Source organism: Doryrhamphus excisus, chromosome 15 (genome assembly GCF_030265055.1).
Source record: "Doryrhamphus excisus isolate RoL2022-K1 chromosome 15, RoL_Dexc_1.0, whole genome shotgun sequence".
NCBI classification, from domain to species: Eukaryota; Metazoa; Chordata; class Actinopteri; order Syngnathiformes; family Syngnathidae; genus Doryrhamphus; species Doryrhamphus excisus.
The window spans coordinates 4,742,932-4,763,383 of record NC_080480.1 but is presented as its reverse complement, the minus strand read 5'-3'; the positions used below and the strand labels follow the sequence as shown (position 1 = coordinate 4,763,383).

The 20,452-nt window shown below is 42.8% G+C and overlaps 4 protein-coding genes across 5 annotated transcripts; 3 read left to right on the top strand and 1 right to left on the bottom strand.

Annotated features, from left to right (window-relative positions):
• Positions 1 to 742: 742 nt before the first annotated feature.
• cenpx (centromere protein X) lies at positions 743 to 3,819 on the bottom strand. 2 transcript variants are annotated; one of them, XM_058049440.1, is made up of 5 exons: positions 3,710 to 3,819; positions 3,212 to 3,263; positions 3,083 to 3,136; positions 2,922 to 3,010; positions 743 to 1,716 (listed from the first exon to the last, which is right to left on the bottom strand). In XM_058049440.1, exons 1-5 carry the CDS (start codon positions 3,743 to 3,745, stop codon positions 1,648 to 1,650), a joined length of 300 nt encoding a protein of 99 aa, XP_057905423.1. In that variant the 5' UTR covers positions 3,746 to 3,819; the 3' UTR covers positions 743 to 1,647. The 2 variants fall into 2 exon arrangements, with proteins under 2 accessions (XP_057905423.1, XP_057905425.1); XM_058049442.1 differs by lacking the exon at positions 743 to 1,716 and adding an exon at positions 1,806 to 1,938 and having other exon boundaries at positions 3,710 to 3,818.
• An 869-nt stretch (positions 3,820 to 4,688) lies between these two features.
• Positions 4,689 to 7,921, top strand: syngr2a (synaptogyrin 2a). Its single transcript, XM_058049853.1, has 4 exons — positions 4,689 to 4,915; positions 6,124 to 6,361; positions 6,461 to 6,594; positions 7,078 to 7,921. The coding sequence occupies exons 1-4, from the start codon at positions 4,817 to 4,819 to the stop codon at positions 7,273 to 7,275; spliced, it is 669 nt and encodes a 222-aa protein (XP_057905836.1). The 5' UTR covers positions 4,689 to 4,816; the 3' UTR covers positions 7,276 to 7,921.
• Positions 7,922 to 8,248: 327 nt separating this feature from the next.
• cant1a (calcium activated nucleotidase 1a) lies at positions 8,249 to 13,469 on the top strand. The gene is made up of 4 exons (XM_058049852.1): positions 8,249 to 8,410; positions 11,797 to 12,465; positions 12,565 to 12,768; positions 12,844 to 13,469. Exons 2-4 carry the CDS (start codon positions 11,820 to 11,822, stop codon positions 13,212 to 13,214), a joined length of 1,221 nt encoding a protein of 406 aa, XP_057905835.1. The 5' UTR covers positions 8,249 to 8,410; positions 11,797 to 11,819; the 3' UTR covers positions 13,215 to 13,469.
• A 125-nt stretch (positions 13,470 to 13,594) lies between these two features.
• On the top strand, positions 13,595 to 18,727 carry LOC131103518 (galectin-3-binding protein B-like). Its single transcript, XM_058049851.1, has 6 exons — positions 13,595 to 13,638; positions 13,901 to 14,000; positions 14,358 to 14,558; positions 15,670 to 15,804; positions 15,883 to 16,156; positions 16,228 to 18,727. Exons 2-6 carry the CDS (start codon positions 13,901 to 13,903, stop codon positions 17,348 to 17,350), a joined length of 1,833 nt encoding a protein of 610 aa, XP_057905834.1. The 5' UTR covers positions 13,595 to 13,638; the 3' UTR covers positions 17,351 to 18,727.
• The last annotated feature ends 1,725 nt before the right edge of the window (positions 18,728 to 20,452 follow it).

Genomic DNA, 20,452 nt, shown 5'->3' with positions numbered 1-20,452 from the left:
AATGGTTGTTTGTCTATACGTGCCCTGTGATTGGCTGGCCACCAGTCCAGGGTGTACCCCGCCTCTCTCATAAACCTGTTTATAATCTTCTAAATATGGTTTTTAACATTATTAGAGCCCTCAAGACATGAACTAACACCCCTATAGTCACCCTTACATTTGTATTACCCATTATTATACATAGGGCTACCCGGTGATCATGCAGGCCAAGCGAGGAGACCCCTGAGTTCAATTCCACCCTCGGCCATCTCTGTGTGGAGTTTGTTTGTTCTCATGCGTGGGTTTTCTCCGGTTTCCTCCCACATTCATCCCCGCATCTCGCCCGAAATCGGCCGGGATAGGCTCCAGCACCCCCGCGACCCTTAGAAAATGAATGAATGAATGTGCACTTGGGGGAGGGGACATACAACAATGAATCTCGCACACAATAAAACTAAAAGTAAAATTATTTCGACAAAATGCATGCTAGGTTAATTGGCGACTCCAAATTGTCCATAGGTATGAATGTGAGTGTGAATGGTTGTTTGTCTATATGTGCCCTGTGATTGGCTGGCCACCAGTCCAGGGTGTACCCTGCATCTCGCCCGAAATCGTCTGGGATAGGCTCCAGATCCTACTGAGGATCAAGTAGCATAGAAAACAGATTGATGGCTGTTATGAGAAATAAACAGAATTAAATTAGGCTGGGTATATTTGTCAAAAATATGTTAACATGTGTGCAGATTAATTACAAAGAAAATTATTTTAAACAAAAAAAATTGAAATATATATAATTATATATTTTTATACATGTGGGTCACACTGGAAAAGGTTTGGACGCCTCCGGTTTTAAGTAACATTTACCCTCGATGGCGTTCTATGTTATTGAGGCTGTGTCGTTACTTCTCGCCAGCGTCTGGCAACCATAAAAGTGGCAGCTATTGAGCCCAATGAGCAGGTTCCCTATGTGATAAGTGGCAGTTTGCCGCGGTGGTCTCCGGCTACTATTCAGCCAGCAAATGAAGTGACCGCCAATTGTGCGCATCATTAAATCAAACGCTCCTGAAAGGCCTGCAGTGTGACCATAGAGCAGGAATCCATCCTGGGAATTCCAGGTGGCACGTCTCTGAACACCTATGAGCGACCCCGCACTGGAGTTTTTTTCAGCCCAGAGTTGCTTCCAGATGTGTTTGTCGGTGAGTCACGTCACACAAATAAATAGTATGAGGTGTCGTACGGCTACGCTGACTCATAACCAAGACATGTTGGTCTAGTGGAAAAGCATTAGAGGCGCAACGTCTTCTTCCGTTGTGATGAAAGGAGGAACGGCACCTCTTCTCCTCGCCTCTTTTTGTTTATTTACCTTCAGAATTACACCCCTGCTCCTTTTGGACCGTGTTCCCGATGTGTTTTCTTATGTTTCCTTTCTATCTACGCGTGTGGTCTCTTGGCCGTGTTTGGCTCACACATGCACACACATTGGTGCACGCACACTCCCATTCAACTTTCCCCCCTGTGCCAGAGCTCCCCTTTGGCCTTCCCTCCACCTCTAACTAAACATCGCAGGACAGCAAAAGGGAACTTCAAAGTGGCCGGAGGGGGTACTTCTTTTTTTTTTTTTTTTCTCCTGGCACTTGTCATCATCTAAGAGACTGGCTGCTCCCCTTATTACTCTAATTGCTTCCAACTGCTCCAGGAGGCTTTGATGAAGGGTGCCGTGGCGCATGCTGGAAGCACCTGTTGTTGCACAGAAGAGCACAGGTGGGCCTTATTGGAGTCGGAATGGGGGGCTGTTTTCCACTTAAAAAAAAAACACACACAACAAATGTGGAGGAAGGCGTGGAATGCATTCTAACATGTGAGAATTTACAAGCAAGGCAATATAAGTCAAAAACAGGGAGTCACTAATGAAGCGCTCTGGCGCCATCTGGTGGGGACAGGTTGCTAGAAGTCCAGCAGCTGCAGGGGGGGAAAAAAAACAAAAGAACACCGTCTCTTTGTATTTGTAGTGCAGCAACACTAGGCAATATACCTGCATCATATTATGAGCCATTACAAAGACTCAGTAATGCAGTACAATTCTATGCAACTCCAAAATATATTATACAAAAAATGTACTACATTTTAAATATTTTAAAGAAATAAAAAAAATCAAATAATAAGCAGCACTATGCAATATACCTGCATCACATTATGAGCCATTACAATGACTCAGTAATGCAGTACAATTCTACGAAACTCCAAAATATATTATATAAAAATGTACGACATTTTAAATATTTTAAAGAAATTAAAAAAAAATCAAACAAATAATAAATTAGCCCTGAAAAGGTCCTTAAAATTTCTAAAAAGCTTCAACTGGACAATATTTTGATATATGCATCACTGCATTACCATTTTTATTCTCTTGTATTGTATTGTATACATTGTGGCCAGTGAGTGTACATTGGTCATAATGTATACAGCAATCCTTTGTTTATCGCGGTTAATTAGTTCCAGACTCGACAGCAATCAGTGAATTTCCACAAAGTAGGATTCAATACCAATAAACAGAGTATTTTTGCAGTATTTCCTGCAGTGGCTATTGTCTTACCAATGTATTGTAATGGTGGCTTTACACAATGTATTAAACATAATAAGCGTACCTAAGCCCTGAATAAAACTCCCGCTTGAAGGTTCCGAGTTGAGTTCTAGCTTAATGTGGGTTATTATTTAGGATTATTATTATTGTGTGAGATCATTTAAACTCCTAATAACTGCCTGTTTTGGCAATCATGTCTCGCATTCTGGCGACCCCTATTGACCAATGTAGAATACTAAATTCCCACATGGAATATTTGTATTGTTTTAATTATTTTTTATTTCTTTTATGAAAGACCGTGATATAGTAAGAGAGGACTGTATTTCTAAAATGATGTTCCATACACACTCTGCATACATACCAGCTGAGGTAGGATCTTTTCAAAGTGTTCGATGCCCACTTGGTCACAGTCCTCCCTTCCAGCTTGTTTCTGCGATCGCACAGCCGCTTCTGCCACAAACACATTTGATACACGCTCATCAGCTCATATCCTTTTCAATTCCAGTCGCTATAGGGTCTTACCCTGGACAAATATTCTCAGCATCTCCGCCATGAGCAGTGCAGCCTCTCCACTAACTGTAATGTAATACAGATAAAAATTGAGTTGCAGAATCGCAAACATTTACATCAGGCTTACTTTACACAACTCACGTCTGGTTTTGTCCTCCTTGAAGAAGCTCGATAACAGTTTGCTGACTGTGTCCTGTAGGTGAGAAACAGAGTTCACTTGTATTCATACTGTGTTAATTACTTTTTCCTGATTCAATTGTTGACATTAATGCGTTGTAAAATTATAGTACAGTGCAGTACATGCATGCTAAGTTGTAGCGCCCTCTTGTGGACTAATGCGCCCTCAACAACCAGACTGCGTATGGTGAACCTACAGCTATCTCATCATATAATTAGCCTTGTGTGTTTTAAGTATTACTTACATCGTATTAATTCGGCGTGTGAAACATATACACTCGACACTCTTTGATCCTAATTCAAGATAGTAAGGCTTGACGTGTTTAAGAGGCTTCGGCGTGCAAAACCGAACAACACTCGATAAACTCGTTGTTTCTCGAAGAAAAAGGCTGAATTAATAGTAGTTTTGTTTCACCGAGTTTACATACAAACGTTTGCGAACAGTGAAAGTCACGTAAATACCTTCTTAAATGTAACTTCTGTGTCTTTGTCCGCCATGTTGTTGATGTTTTTAGGGGAACTTGGCGCTCTGAGTTATGACTGGACAACTACACATGACGTCATCAACACGCGACTGTAGATCATTTTTTTTATTTTTAAACGGCTTCCATACAGCATAGTTTATAAAATGCTAATAATTTGTGGTTTTAGTTTAAAAAGCAACAAAATCAATTACCGGGTCTTTGTGAGTTGTGGCTTTGTGGGCAGATTTTAAAAGAAAGTGGCGAATATCTCCTAGGCTTCACACTGGACACCTCTGTTGATGACGTTGACCTTCTTTCATTTAACATCTCACCTTGTTGTTGAACTTTATGATGACGACGACAGGTGCGGACTTGCTATTCCTGCTGCTCTGTTGGACCTTGTCCTCTTTAAATATTAATCTTTTTTGTAGCAAAACTAAATGTGTTCTTGTTACTCATAATATATACATTGACACCCACTGCATTAACCAGAACTTCCTGTTTGGGTGCCACGTGTTAATGGCCACAACAATAGGTACACCTGCTCCATGCAATGACACCAGAGGGTACATACAAAGCATAAATAAATTGTAAAGAAATATATTTTTATGAGACATAAAAGTAATGCAGCTTGTCAGGGGTCCTTACAGTTTTTCAGTCTGGGAGCTGCTCTTGAAATGAGCAGGTTCAACAACACTCTGTAGATCCAAGAGTACCACCCAGTGGTCGTTTTGAGTGCTAACATTATCATGGAAGTATTATTTGTTGATTAATAAGCTATTCTTTTGATGCATGACACATCAGTGCACACAACATAAAGTTATACAGTTCAATAACTTTAACTTGTAGCTAACATTGTGGTAGCTACAGAGTCGTCACTATGACCTTCTATGACTACGCTATCATTAATAGCGCTTACGTGTAACGCTGTTCCTCGTTTAAATATTCCCGAGCTACCCTGAACGCATCAGCTCGGAGGCGGGCTTGGTAAAGTTTTCAGGAAGCAGTTTGACGTCGCACCAACAAGAACGGTTTTCCGGCTAGTTTACTAACTTTTTTTTCCTCCCCCCCAACTACACATTGTTGCGGGCCACACAGTAAAAAGATGCAAAGCAGCGCCTATGGAGCCCCGCTGGCCGGCGGCGCTTTTGATTTCGGAAGCTTTGTGAAAAAGCCACAAACTATTTTACGCTGCTTGAGCTGGGTGAGTTAACTACGGGGAAGCGTTAGCATCGTTAGCTGTCAACAAGACTTGACTTTGCTGTCAACAGATGTCAGATGATACAACCGACACAAAAGCTCCCAAACTTCACCGATTCATCAATAAAGTTTGAACGGTGGATGCTGTATCAGCTGCTTGATATCACGGGAGAGTAAAGGTTCGATTCCCTGCAGGGGTTAGTGTGAAAGAGTCAGTTAACGTTAGCATGTGTTGTGTTGTGTCACGTTTAAACCCACCTTTAACGTTTCACTTTCTTTGATGTCAAAACCAGGAAGTGTAAGGAAAAGTGTGGAAATAATGACGTCATTCGACGAATAATAATTCAAATAGAAAAGTAGCCTTCCTAGAGTTGTTTAAGTGTGTGCTTATTTATGTAATCCCTCTAATAGCCTATAAACATTAAGCACACCCATGCTGTTTTAATAATTTTTACTTTACTTTAAATTAACTAAACTGCTTTTTTGTTATGTCTTTAAACACAACACAATTAAAATAATAACAAATTATGTTCAAACACCCATGCTGTTTTAATATTTTTTACTTTACTTTAAATTAAATATCTTTAAACACAACACAATTAAAATAATAACACATTGTGTTCAAACACTCATGCTGTTTTAATAATTTTAACTTTACTTTAAATTAACCAAACTGCTTTTGTGTTATATCTTTAAAAACAACACAATTAAAATAATAACAAGTTATGTTCAAACACCCATGCTGTTTTAATATTTTTTACTTTACTTTAAATTAAATATCTTTAAACACAACACAATTAAAATAACAAATTATGTTCAAACACCCATGCTGTTTTAATCATTTTTACTTTACTTTAAATTAACCAAACTGTTTTTGTGTTATATCTTTAAACACAACACAATTAAAATAACAAATTATGTTCAAACACCCATGCTGTTTTAATCATTTTTACTTTACTTTAAATTAACCAAACTGCTTTTGTGTTATATCTTTAAACACAACACAATTAAAGTAATAATAACAAATTATGTTCAAATTAAGCATTTTGGAAAGAAAGTAAACCATGACGTTGTCTTAATATGAATACATTTAAGCTATTTTTCCTTTGTAAGAGTGAAAGTGTTCCTCGGTTGTCACGCACGTGCGAAAAGTCACACCGCACCGCTTCCACTTCTGCCCAATTCCTCAAGTCACATATTCTTTCCTTCCAGCTTTTTGCCATCGTGGTGTTTGCAACCATCACGGCAGAAGGCTACGTCAACACATCTGCTCAGCCGGAAGCCAGATGCATGTTTAACCACAAGGACAGCGCTTGCAGCTACGGCGTTGGCATCGGCGTGCTGGCCTTCCTGGCATGCGTCGCCTTCCTGGTACTGGATGCTCACTTCCCACAGATCAGCAATGCCAAGGAGAGACGATACATCATCGTTGCAGACTTGGGCTTCTCGGGTGAGCATCCTCTGAAAACAGGAAATGCGAGATTTTGTAATTGTTTTAAGATGAACCTCTGTCCCTGTTGTTGTGACTGATGTTTACAATGGGCTGCAGCCGCCTGGACCTTCCTGTGGTTCATCTGCTTCTGTGTCCTGGCCAACCAGTGGTCCTGGACCACCGACCCCGCCGTCCCGGCTGATGCTGCACGTGCTGTAGTGGCGTTCTCCTTCTTCTCCTTCCTCTCCTGGGTGAGCTTGATTAGTTCCTAGCCCGACCATGAGCCATGACCCTTCCATAAAGTCAGATTACTTATTTATGAATTGAATATTTATGAAGTAAGAGCATAGAAAACTTGTTTACAACCTTCTAAATAGACATTGTGACATTATTAGAGCCCTCTAGACATTAAATAACACCCCTATAGTCACATTTATGCTGTAATTACATAATATGGAGGACATAATAAGATAAAATAAGACTCTTACTTGTGTGTGTTGCTGTAAATGTGTTTGTGTTGGACAGGAAGTGATGTTGAGAGTTGAGGTTTAGCTTAGCTTGGGTTACAACCCCTACAGTAGCTCATGTTATGGATTATTGTGTCTGTTGTGAGATCATTCAAACATGCAATTGTTTGAATTGCATGTTGTTGTTGTGGCGGTCAAGCCTGGTGCTTGTGTGTCTCACCGAACATGACAGTTAGCATTATGTGACATTTTTTTCTCTCTCACCAGGGTCTGTTGGTCTATTCCGCCTACATGAGGTACCGCCAAGGTGTCACCGACTTGGATCAACAGTACACAGACCCCGGCATCGATCACAACGCCCCTTACCCTCCAGCTCCGTACGCTAGCGAACCCGCCGGCTACCAGCAGTCTCCTTTCTCCCAAAACCCGGACAACTCCGGAGAGTACCAGCCGCCAGTTTATTGAAAAGCTGGACGCCAAAACTCCCGACGAGGATGGGTTTCCAGTGGGGCATGCACACATTCTTTGTGGATGTTGAATGATTTGCTGTGGAGGAAAAGCAGGTGGGGCTTTCTTGTCTTCGTACCAAAACCACTGTCGTGACTTGAGTTGGCCCAAAGTTTCACCCTGAGTGCCATTTAAGGGGATAATGCTAAGAAATGTATTTTGTTAAATGGACAATTTAATATTGTTTAATAAGTTATGCGACAAACATCTTTTGAGGTCCCCGGTAAGAACTACTGTAATTATTTGTTTTAACAATCACTTTCAAAATATATAATTGCCTTTGTGCACTGAAACACACACTTATTATATATTTTAAATCTTATTTTAATGTTATTTTTTTCTCCTGAAAAGGTAGCTAAGCCACGCATTCTCTTCTGCTACCTCTGTTTTACTTAGACGTGGCTTTCTTCTGTATTAATATCAAATTCAGCAAGTTAAAGTGATACATATTTATTCACCTTCTCAGCCAATCACATGACAATCACATGATTAGTAAGTCACTTGTCTTTCTGCTTGCTTTGTTTTGCTATTCTCAGTTTTGCAGGTTGTTGTCAAATGCCTTAGAGTATTGCCTTGACCAAATAAAAAAAAGGTTTGTTGCCAAGCTTTGGGTTGAGTTTTAGCATTTATATCCTCCTTCTCTGAAGAAAGAACAGGATTCTGCGCAGGCGTCTACTCCTTGTGTCAATATTTAAGTAGTGATTGTCATTGTGGAGGGGGGGTGTGCAGAAGGACAATCCATAAAAGACAATGTAGGTATCTTAATGCAAAGTTCAAAGGGTGTTTATGTACTAATGTGATAAAACGCGTATTCTGACACAATAGTAAACATCGCAATGGTCAAACTTGTTAAGATTGAGTTATTTAAGTTGGTTATATACGCGTTGTAAGTCGCGTGACAGTTTTGTTCTATTTCCGAGTGCACTCAAAGGCAGCGTCGAGACGACGCGTGATGACGTCACAAGTAGCGCAGGAAGTAATGGGTGTTAAAACCTGGGACGCCGTACAAGGAAACGTTCCAGCGACAATGACACCTGAGTTCCCGTCGGTGGAGGCGACGGCGGCGGGCGGAGAGATGAACGTCTGAGTTTCGGTGAGTGTGACTCAAGAACTCAAGACTTCTGTGGCTTTGTTAGCTACCGAACGTCCATTAGTGATAGGATGCTAGGGAACTAGCATCTTCGCTAAACAGTCCAATGTGCTAGGTGTCAATTATTACACTTCTAAACGAACACCTAGCATTATGTAATGATTTATTAATTTTTAATGCGTTCTCAATGGCCAAAAGCTACATATTGTCTCTTCCGTGATTTCACTGCACATCTGTTAGGCGGTCCTTCATAATGAATGGGTTGTTCGCGAACGATTCAGCTCTTAGAGTCGTCTGTCAAAATGTCAAAGGGTGTGGTGCAGTATGCGTCGACTCGACACTGAGCAGAAAGGGGAGGAGGGTCTTACACACACGACACGGTCGTGAGCCCACGAACATGGGGGGGGGGGGGGGGCAATCCAGAAAGGATAGAACGAATGCAAATAGAACATCATAATCAGACGACACGCTGGGAATGTGGGGAAAATAAGCAACAGGAAACAAAAACTGAGGGATTTTATGTTTTTGAATGCAAATATTTTGTAAAGATGAGCAGAAAATTACCTGAAAGATGCTTTGCCTTTTACTTATGCATATTTAAGACCCGAGCACAAAGACCCAGCCAGTTTGGGGTGCTAAACATGCATGAAAACTAGCAATCGACCGATATGGTTTTTTTTTTCCATCATCGTTAGCCGATGGCCGATTTTGCTAGGGTCGATATTTGTGGCTGATACTGCTTTTGCTTCCTCAATTTATATGAAAAAATGACAATAACAAATATTACACAGCTTACACAGCTTTCTTAAACACACATATAAACAGCATTATCAATTTTAAAAGGAGTAAATATTCAACCATGTGCAAAACAGTTAAAAAGTTTTATCTAGTATCGATGTGACGACTGCTCCTCCGCAGTGTGACTCGCACACATAGCTGCCCGGCGGATGCCTGTCTGTAAATCATGCGGCGGAAAAATATAAGATAAGATATGCCTTTATTCGTCCTTCAGTGGGGAAATTTGCAGGGGAAATATATTGGCGAACCCACGCCCGTATTGGCCGATACCGATTCAAGTAAAGAACGCAAATATCGACCGATCCTTAATGAAAACTCACCAAAATTCTTGTGTGTGTGACATTAAATGTCTTCCCTCGGTGTACAGATATGTGGAAGACAGGAAGTGAACTCAGCAGTTCAGAGTTAATTTTTTAACTCCAGTGTCATGATCACTTATTTTCTTTTGTTCCTGTTTATTTAATCGACACATAGACACAATTAAATTAAAATCCATGTATTTATATTGCACTGAATCACAACAGCAGTCTATTGCACTGAATCACAACAGCAGTCTACACAAGAAGGTGTAATTAATAAAAACATTGTTGTGATTTTTGGCGTGTCTGTGGTTGCACATGGCTGTCGTCTAGTGACAATGAGGAAGTGTGTTTCCGAGGAGGACTATTGACGTGTTTGTGAGTTAGTGATGCGTATTGTTTTGTGCCACTTAATCATATGTGTGTTCATGACTAGGGATGCTCTGATTGATCTATTTTTTAATGCTTTAAATGGTCACACAAGTGTAAAAAAAATAAGTTAATTATTGCCTATTAATAACAGTAGTTTTCCTTTACATAACAAAGCACATTACATAATGGGGTGTGTTACGTTTGAAGAGAATGCTTGTGCTAAGCCAACAAGCAGCTTTTTATCACTTCATGACAACCTTTGTCTTGTTTTGAGTTGTGACTGGCGTTGACATCTGACCTCAGTTCACTCTTGACTGCTCCTGTGGTTGATTACGTCACGACTTTGCAGCTTTGTCCGTACATGAGTTAATAATAAAGGTTTTAATGATCTCCAAGCACCTTTGGACTGGGCCGTGATCCTCTAAGCACAGTTAAAGTTCACCACTGTAGCAGCCTCATGGAGTAGTTATGCTCGGAGAAGGTAAAGCATTCAGAGTCGTGTTGGGGGGTTGGTGAGGTGCACCCGATGCATGGTCGACGACTGCGTTCTCGGGGGAGACGGAGAGGTAAGGCGCTTGCGGCGCCGACACAATGGGCTGCTGTTTGGCGCGGGGCCCCGTCGTGAAAGGCTCTTTCAGCTTTCCCAAAAATGCAGCCACATTTTTAGGCTGCTAAGAGCCCAGAATGTGTGCACGTTGGCCTCCCCCCGAGGAGCCTCCTGGTCCACCTGGAGGAGAGAAGACCATAGGAGTACTGCTGCTGTTTAGATGCGAGAGTAATCAAGAGTAAACAGTTAATCGATGGTTAATCTAATTAATTGACAGTGATTGGTCAGCGATTCATCATTTTTTAAATTTAAATATGTAAATATTCTCTGATTTCAGCCTCTCAAATGTGAATATTTTTTGTTTCCTTAATCATCCATGAAAGTAGAGCTACTGTCAATCACAGGGCACATATAGACAAACAACCATTCACACTCACATTCATACCTATGGACAATTTGGAGTCGCCAATTAACCTAGCATGTTTTTGGAATGTGGGAGGAAACCGGAGTACCCGGAGAAAACCCACGCATGCACGGGAAGAACATGCAAATTCCACACAGAGATGGCCGAGGGTGGAATTGAACCCTGGTCTCCTAGCTGTGAGGTCTGCGCGCTAACCACTTGATCGCCGTGCCGCCAACTCTCTGTGTTTGTTTACTTATTTACGTACTACTTTTCATCAGTATTAATTATTTATTTTCTACCGCTTATCCTCACAAGTGTCGCGGGGGGTGCTGGAGCCTATCCCAGCTGTCTTCCGGCGAGAGGCGGGGTACACCCTGGACTGGTGACCAGCCAATCACAGGGCACATATAAGCCGGCTGGACAATTTGGAGTCGCTAATTAACCTAGCATGTTTTTGGAATGTGGGAGGAAACCGGAGTACCCGGAGAAAACCCACGCATGCATGGCCGAGGGTGGAATTGAACTCGGGTCTCCTAGCTGATGATGGGCTCGCTGTGCTCATTATTAATATTTGATATTTAGCTTTGCAAGCGTCTCTTCCCCTCATAATTTCTACTTAACCTTGCATTGCTCCTCACGAGGCACCACTCTTTTGCTGTGTGTATGCTAAAGCGGCCCCGCCTCCCCCACAGAGACCAATCGACTATGACTGGCAAGAGGTCTCACTCTGTTCGACATCCAGGTAGTGAAACCCTCTTTGTGCCTGTTTGCAGGCAAGAGATGAGGAAAACAAACACGCATGCACACGGCAATGTATGGAGGCCGGCAAAATGAGTTATTAATTATTTCTCACAAGATCTTGTTTCACTGTCACTGCATGGAAGTAGGAGTTCAGAACATTCATAGAGGCATTGCCGCCAATTCCCGTATCGGCCCACCGAAGGAGATATCTTTGTGTTTTCCTCAGGTAACTCCATTCCTCCGTCCTCCATGCCCGCACCTGCAGACGCGGCTCAACCGGAGCACAATGAGCCCATGAACGGTCTGCGCATCTCCGTCGGAGGCCTCCCCATGCTGGCGACCATGGGCAAAACCACGGACCCTCGTTTCCGCCTCAAGTGGCGGCCCATCGTGGTGGCGGCCGTCTCGATGGCGTCGATCCTGCTGCTCCTCATGCACTTGAACTCGAGCCTCCGGCCCCGCTCCTACGGCTCCGGCAGCTGGAAGGCGGGCCACGGCGACGCCCGCCGGCCCGTCTCCCGTTACAACGACACCTACCCGCTCAGTCCGCCCGAACGCACTCCGCGGGGCACCCGCTTCCGCATCGCCGTCATCGCCGACCTGGACACCAACTCCCGTCGCGAGAAAACGCTGACGTGGTTCAGCTACATGCGGCGCGGGTACCTTCTGGTGTCGGAGAGCGGCGACAAGGTGTCGGTGGAATGGGACGCGGAGAGGACGGTGTTGGAGAGTCACCTGGCCGAGAAGGGGCGGGGCATGGAGCTGTCTGAACTGGTGGTGTTCAACGGGAAGCTTTACAGCGTGGACGACCGCACGGGAATCGTGTACCACATCGACAGCGACAAGGTCGTACCCTGGGTCATCCTTCCCGATGGCGACGGAAACGTAGCCAAAGGTTGGTGTTTTTCGGCTGCTAACTCATTTCCACAGGAAGTTAGGGGGAATTGGGGGCCGAGTGGGGCACTGACCCTCCACACGTGCTTTGTGCTGCCAGGGTTCAAAGCGGAGTGGATGGCGGTGAAGGACGAGCACCTGTACGTGGGCGGCCTGGGGAAGGAATGGACCACCACGTCCGGGGAATTTGTCAACAACAACCCCGAGTGGGTGAAGGTGGTGGGCTTCCGCGGGGACGTGGAACACCAGGACTGGGTCCCCGTGTACAAGTCGCTCAAGTCTGCAGCGGAAATAGAACCTCCAGGTGCCTCTCTCGCCCGTCACCCCCCAACCCCCCACCCCACCCGCTTGACCCTCACCTGTACCCCCATCTCCGCAGGTTACCTCATTCACGAGTCGGCGGCGTGGAGCGACACGCTACAACGCTGGTTCTTCCTCCCCCGCCGAGCCAGCAAGGAGCGCTACGAGGAGATGGCGGACGAGCGTCGGGGCACCAATCTCGTCCTCAGCTGCTCGTCGGACTTCAAAGACATGACCGCCACCCGGGTGGGGCCGCTGGACCCCACCCACGGCTTCTCCTCGTTCAAATTTGTGCCCAACACGGACGACCAGATCATCCTGGCCCTCAAGTCGGAGGAAGACGCCGGGAAAATCGCCACATACATCACGGCCTTCACGCTGGACGGACGAGTTCTTCTACCGGAGACCAAGATCGGGGACGTCAAATACGAAGGCTTGGAGTTCATCTAGAAGCCGCACTGTTGTTTACACTCTGCTTCCTGTTTGCGAAAAGGACGGCCTTAATGATCAACGGCAATGTTTTCCTGCTGGAGGACACAACCCCAGCAGAAGCAAGCGTAGCAAAAACTGAATGACCTCCTCTCCAGGACCGCACTGTCTTCTCCTGATCATGAATGTCAAAGTCACTGATTTAGTTTTCCTCCAGCACATACTGTACAGTCTCTTATGTTCCTCTTTGCTCCGCCATTAAAACGCCATCTTTCTCCAGGACCTTTTCAACTTCTTTCACTTTTCCAAAAGCGGATGTGAAACCTGCTGTTTTCTACCAAATGAAACTCAGGCGAAGGCAGCAGGAACCTTTTTAGCAGAAGTTTGAAGGCAGAAGCTCACTTGGAAGCCAGGAGGACCTTGCAGCCAGACCCAAGCAGGACAGGTAATCGGGATTTTAAAATCACGCATGATTAAAAGTCTGCAACAAAATTAGGTACACCTGATATGCAATAATTGGCCTTAGATGTCTTAGTTGATTGGACAATAAGCTTGAAATTGTCATTTATTTTGCACTGGGTTGTTTTTAGTTCTTGTTATTGTGACTAAGTTTGTGTTCCCAATGCAAAACCTTAACAAAGTATTTGTCAAGACTTTTGCATTGACTTGTTTTTGTTTTTTTCTTACCATCTGTGTCAAATTTCTAGATGGAGGAACTGAAAATGCTCCCACATGGAAGCTTTGGCGTTCTGTGGCTTCTGCTGCTCTTAAACGTCTCTGGAAGCGCTTTTGATTTTCACCTATTCAGTGAGTTTCTGTCACAACTAAATTAAATTATACATTTAAAAATTTGTATTAATTTTTTCCCTAATAATAAAAAAAATCTATTTGTAAAATAATAAAATATTTTAATAAACTTTTTAAAAAGTTAAATATATATTTTTTTAATTAATTTTACTATCTCCAAAATTGACTGTAAAATCAGGGCATGTACTGTCCTGTACACTGGTTAATTTTGTTTCTGCTGCCATCTAGTGGAAGAGCGTTTAATTGCCTCTAACACTCACTGTATATATATTCATGACTAGTGTAAGTGTAATTGAACAATGTCATCCAGATAGTCAATACATGTAATGCAACTATGAATGTTTCTATGGCGAACAGAGGACGTTGAGGTCCGAGAGGGCGCCGTGAGGCTCTCTGGCCAGGACACGCCGTGGAAGGGCCGCGTTGAGGTCTACCACGACGGCAAGTGGGGAACTGTGTGTGATGACGGCTGGGACATGGCGGCAGCTCAAGTGGTGTGTCGACAGCTCCATTTCCCGCGGGCCAAATCTGTTGTCATTGGGGAAAACTACGGAGAAGGTACCCTGTGTTGTGTACTTCATGTAATTGTCCTCCAGAGGGCAGAAAAATCAGCTTTTATTTAGACCCCATTTTGTGTAGTTCATGTAATTGTTCTCCTGAGGGCAGTAACTCAGCTTTTATTTAGACCCCATATTGTGTAGTTCATGTAATTGTCCTCCAGAGGGCAGAAAAATCAGCTTTTATTTAGACCCCATATTGTGTAGTTCATGTAATTGTTCTCCAGAGGGCAATAAATCCAGCTTTTATTTAGACCCCATATTGTGTAGTTCATGTAATTGTTCTCCAGAGGGCAATAAATCCAGCTTTTATTTAGACCCCATATTGTGTCGTTCATGTAATTGTCCTCCAGAGGGCAATAAACGCAGCTTTTTTTTAGACCCCATATTGTGTAGTTCATTTAATTGTTCTCCATAGGGCAATAAATCCAGCTTTTTTTTTAGACCCCATGTTAGGTAGTTCATGTAATTGTCCTCCAGAGGGCAGTAAATTAGCCTTTATTTAGCCCCCATATTGTGTAGTTTATGTAATTGTCCTGCAATGGGCAGTAAATCCAGCTTGTATTTAGACCCCATATTGTGTAGTTCATGTAATTGTCCTCCAGAGGGCAGAAAAATTAGCTTTTTTTAGACCTCATATTGTGTAGTTCATGCAATTGTCCTCCAGGGGGCAGTAAATCCAGCTTTTATTTAGAACCTTTGTGTAGTTCATGTAATTGTCCTCCGGAGGGCAGTAAATCAGATTTTATTTACACCCGATATTATATAGTTCATGTAATTGTCCTCCAGAGGGCAGAAAAATTAGCTTTTTTTTTAGACCCCATGTAATGTAGTTCATTTAATTGTCCACTAGAGGGCAGTAAATCAGGCTTTATTTAGACCCCATATTGTGTAGTTCATGTAATTGTCCTCCAGAGGGCAGTAAATCCAGGTTTGTTTGTTTTTTAGATCCCATGTTGTTTAGTTCATGTAATTGTCCACCAGAGGGCAATAAATCCACTCAAACAGTAAATCCAGCTTAAAAAAAAATAATAATAAATGGCATACATTGGTAGTTAGAGCATAGAAAATGATTATTTGGAAGGCTTCTGAAAAGAAATGTTTCTCGGCAGCACCCGGACCGATTTGGCTGGATGATGTGAAATGTGACGGCACAGAGAAGAGCCTCTTCGCTTGCGATATCAACAAGTGGGGAATGACCGACTGCACCCACAAGGAAGACGTCGGCGTCATTTGTGAATCCTGGAGTAAGTACGAAACCGAGGTCAAATATTCCCCCCCGAGAACATGCCGTGATTGAACAGCATCGCTTTTGGCGATTCCAGACAAAAGCGCGACGGTCCATGATTTCACGCATTCGCTGGACCACAGCATCGGTCTGGCGGACGAACTGGGCGCCGTGTTTGACAGCGGGGTGGGATGCGACTTCCTGGTGGTCGTTCAGAGCCCCACCGGGAACGACGGCGTCATGGAGACGACTGAGAGTAGCATCTGCGCTCACAAATTCATCCTCTCGCAATTCCCGTTTTTTAACACATCGGAGGGAATGGAGGTCAACGTCAGCTTGACTTGCCAGCCTCATTTTCCCGCCTTTCTTAGGTACGTCCAAATTCCCAGTTTGTGGACTTTGATGGTTTCACTGAAGGATCTTGTCCAATGTGTCTTGTTAGGTATTTATACACCCGTAAAATCCACGTCACTACTTCCTCGGCGCAGTGTCTGCACTGGATGGCGTCCAAATTTGGGATGAAGCAACTAATGGCGGACGTAGGGCGCATGTTTACCCAAATCCTTTCAGAGGATGCTTCATTTCGGACCCAAGTGTCCCTTCTTCAGTACGCAACAGAAACCGAAGACCCTTTCCTGGAGGAAAACTGCTTGCAGTATCTGGCTTGGAATTTCCAGAAATTGACTCAGTCGCCGGCTTGGCTCAGCCTCTCCAATCAGAACCTCGGAAAGCTCCTATCCCGCTCGGATATGGTAGTCCCGGATGAGTATTTCCTGCTCCGGTCCGTGGAAAGCTGGGTCCAGGAGAAAGGTAACCAGTCCACTTGGGATGCCCAGATTGAGCTATTGAACCGCATCCGCTTCCCAATGATCCCTGCTGAGAAGCTGTACCAGCTGGAGGTCAACTCGTCCCTCCATGACGCCCATAAGAGCCTCTACCGGGAGAAGATGTTCAAAGCCCTGCAGTTCAACGTCGTGCTCTTCAGTACGAGCGGCGAGCACCCCGAGTTGAGCCAAGATGGCGACTACCAGCCCAGGATCTACACGGCCGAGCCTTGGAGCGCCGTCATCAACTCCACAAGAAAACCACAAGAAAGACGTCCTGCAAAGTCCCACAGGATAGTCCACCACGGTAGCTACGGTAGCTATGGTAACTACCGCCGCCACGGCTACCAGTCGTACGACCCGTACCCCACCAGCACGCCACGCCAACGGTCCTTATCCAAGACGTTCAGCACGCCATTCCACAAAAGTCTCCTCTTCAAAGCCGACACCATGACCTGGGAGGCGCGCCTCTTCTCCACCGAGAGCGAGTGTTCCGGCGAAGGTCACATCTGCGACTCGGTACCGGCGGCCATGTTGTCTCGACAAAGCTTACTTACCCGGAATAACATCGTCTTTCGGAACCGGCTCGTGCTCATGTGCCAGGGCCGCTTCGTCTGCCACGTTCAGGAGTTCAAAAACAACATGGCGTACGTGGCCGCCAACGGAAGCCAGGTTTTGGCGTATCCTTGCCCCGACGAGAAGCACCTGTACCGCTTTGTCGTACGCCCCGAGTTCGTCTGAAACGGCAAACAAAAATATTTTCTTTTCCTGTCCGCTGCACGATATCGACTCTAAAATCAGCCACTCACGGGTCCTCTAACCCAAAGGTGTCCAAAGCTTGGCTTAGGGGCCATTTGCAGGCCGTCTTTATTGGCCCACAGTACATTCTAAGAATAGAATTTAACAAATTTTTACAATAAAGTCAAAAATATTAAATATAATGTATTTTTTCCTCTTCATACAGTAATTTGACTTTTTAACTTTTTACTTTCTTCTTAGAAATTTTATTTTCATAATTATGGTTTATTCCTATAATATTTTACATATTTTTTAGATATTTTCACAAATTGACACCTTTTACATGTATTTTTTGTTTTTTTTATATGATCCGAAAAGGATTATTTTTGCTACATATCGCTACATTATTCTCAATATTTTTCCTTTTTTTTCTTGTAAAATTACCATGGATTTTTCCATTTTTGCTCCTGTTAGTAGTTTTTTTTTCACGTTAAAATAATATTGAATTTTTAATTTTGGACACCTCTAACCCGAGGGTGTCCAAAACTTGGCCTAGGGGCCATTTGCAGGCCATGGCTGTTTCTTTATTGGCCAACAGCACATTCTAAGAATAGAATTTAACAAGGAAATAAAGCAAAAATGGCAATTTTGACAATAAAGTCAAAAATAATAAATATGTTTTTTTTCCTCTTCATACAGTAATTTGACTTTTTAACTTTCTTTTTACTTTCTTCTTAGAAATTTTATTTTCATAATTACAATTTATTCTTATATTTTAGATATTTTTTAGATATTTTCCCAAATTGACAGCTTTGTCATTCATTTGCATGTATTTTTCCTTTTTTTTTATATGATCCGAAAATGATTATTTTTGCTACATATTGCTACATTATTCTCTTAATATTTTTTCTTGTAAAATTACAGTGGATTTTCCATTTTTTTCAGGTTAAAATAATATTGAATTTTAAATTAAATTAATTAATAATATTAAATAAATATTGAGAATCTGCTAAGGACCAATTTATATTAAAAAAAAAAAAAAAGGCCCCCGGGCTACAGTTTGGACACCTCTAACCCGAGGTTGTCCAAAGCTTGGACTGTGGGCCATTTGCAGGCCATAGCTGTTTCTTTATTGCCCCACAGCAAATTCTAAAAATAGAATTTAACAAATGAAGCAAAAATGGCAATTTTTACAATAAAGTCAAAAATATGAAGATAATGTTTTGCTCTAATCAAGAATAATATCGTAAAAGAACTTGAGTCAGTCGGACGTTCCAAACATAGGAAGATAATATTCCCTTTCACGGCTAGAAATGACAATTATGCTCCATAGTCTTCTTTTATTTCTGCATCATTTTGAATAAATCATCAATAAATGAATGGCATTCCGAGTCCAGTCTTCTGTGTTTAATACGCTGCAGTTAAAATACTTCAATGTAGTCAACACAAAGCAGAAGGAAGAAAGTTTAGCAGCTGCAAGGACGTATTTAGTTCCATCTTCGGATTGGACTTGTTTTGGCGAGGTCTCTCACCTTGAGAGGATGTCATATCATCGCAGTTATTTCCTCCGAGCAAGGCAGTGTGACATTAAGATGCAGAAACACGCATACTTGGATACAATGTACTGGAATCCCTTCTTTAGTGTCCTCAATTGGTTTCAGACCTGCAAAGAAAAGTTCTTTATGATATTCACTCATTCATTAATTTTCTACCGCTTATCCTCACGAGGGTCGAAGATGGGGTGCTGGAGCCTATCCCAGCTGGCAGGGTACACCCTGAAATGGTCACCAGCCAATCACAGGGCACATATAGACAAACAACCATTCACACTCACATTCATACCTATGGACAATTTGGAGTCGCCAATTAACCTAGCATGTTTTTGGAATGTGGGAGGGAAACGGAGTATCCGGGTAGAAAACGTGCAAACTCCACACAGAGATGGCCGAGGGTGGAATCAAACTCTGGTCTCCTAGCTGTGAGGTCTGCACACTAACCACTCATCCACCGTGCAGCTCTTGGGGGAAAATAGGTTACGTGAAAAGGTATGTTATGTGAATAAAGTTATAATATTTATATAATATTTATATATATAAATGTTTAATTATTTTTAATAATTAAAATTTTTTATTAATTTATTAAATTTTTTTCTTAAATATTTCTAAATTATGCAACCAAACTGAGGTTATTTTTTCCTCATAATTTTACAACATTATTGTCATAAAATTTTCTAAGAAATTTTCTAAGAAAACCCACGCATGCACGGGGAGAACATGCAAACTCCACACAGAGATGGCCAAGGGTGGAATTGAACCCTGGTCTCCTAGCTGTGAGGCGTTTATGACCTTCCAAATAGACTTTTTAACTAACATCAGAGCCCTCTAGACATGAAATAGCATCCCTATAGTCACCTTTCCACTTCTATGACCAAATATAGTAACATTACCGACACCTAGTGGCCAGTGTAGGATATTACATATCATCACACGTCTTTGAATGCATCTTATGTTTGTATTTTATTTCATTTAGCCAACATTAAAACACGTTAACAACTTCAATCCCACAGACGACTTCCAAAAGCCGTCCATCAGGAAGTTGCTTTGTAAATTTGCATGTTTGATTGGAATATTTAGACAGTGGAAAATTTGGACGTTCCGGTACAGAATGAGTCCACGCATGACGGCGGAAGGATGCACGCTAATCATGTAGCTGATGAAGGATAATAGCAGTTTCTCCGTATGAGTCATGCACTTTTCCTCAAGGGTGACGTCTTCAGCGGCTTGCACCAACATGCTTTGGGTGGGGTGGAATTGGGGGGGGGGCTTTCGGTGTCCCACCAGAGGATGACTTCACTACACCGTCATGGGGTCAGTGTTGCTGATTCATTCACAAAACTTTTATTCATGTGCCAATTCTTTCCTTACGTTACGTTGGTGGTTGCTACTGGATTTCATTTGGCAGTACAAGTCCTTTTCATGACCTTTCCTTTTTTTTGGGGGGGGGGGGGTGAATATGTCACAACAATGAAAAATGTCATTTAATGAGAAGAACCTCAAAACATCATTATAGTGACATAAAGTTGAAATGTATATAAAAAATATTATG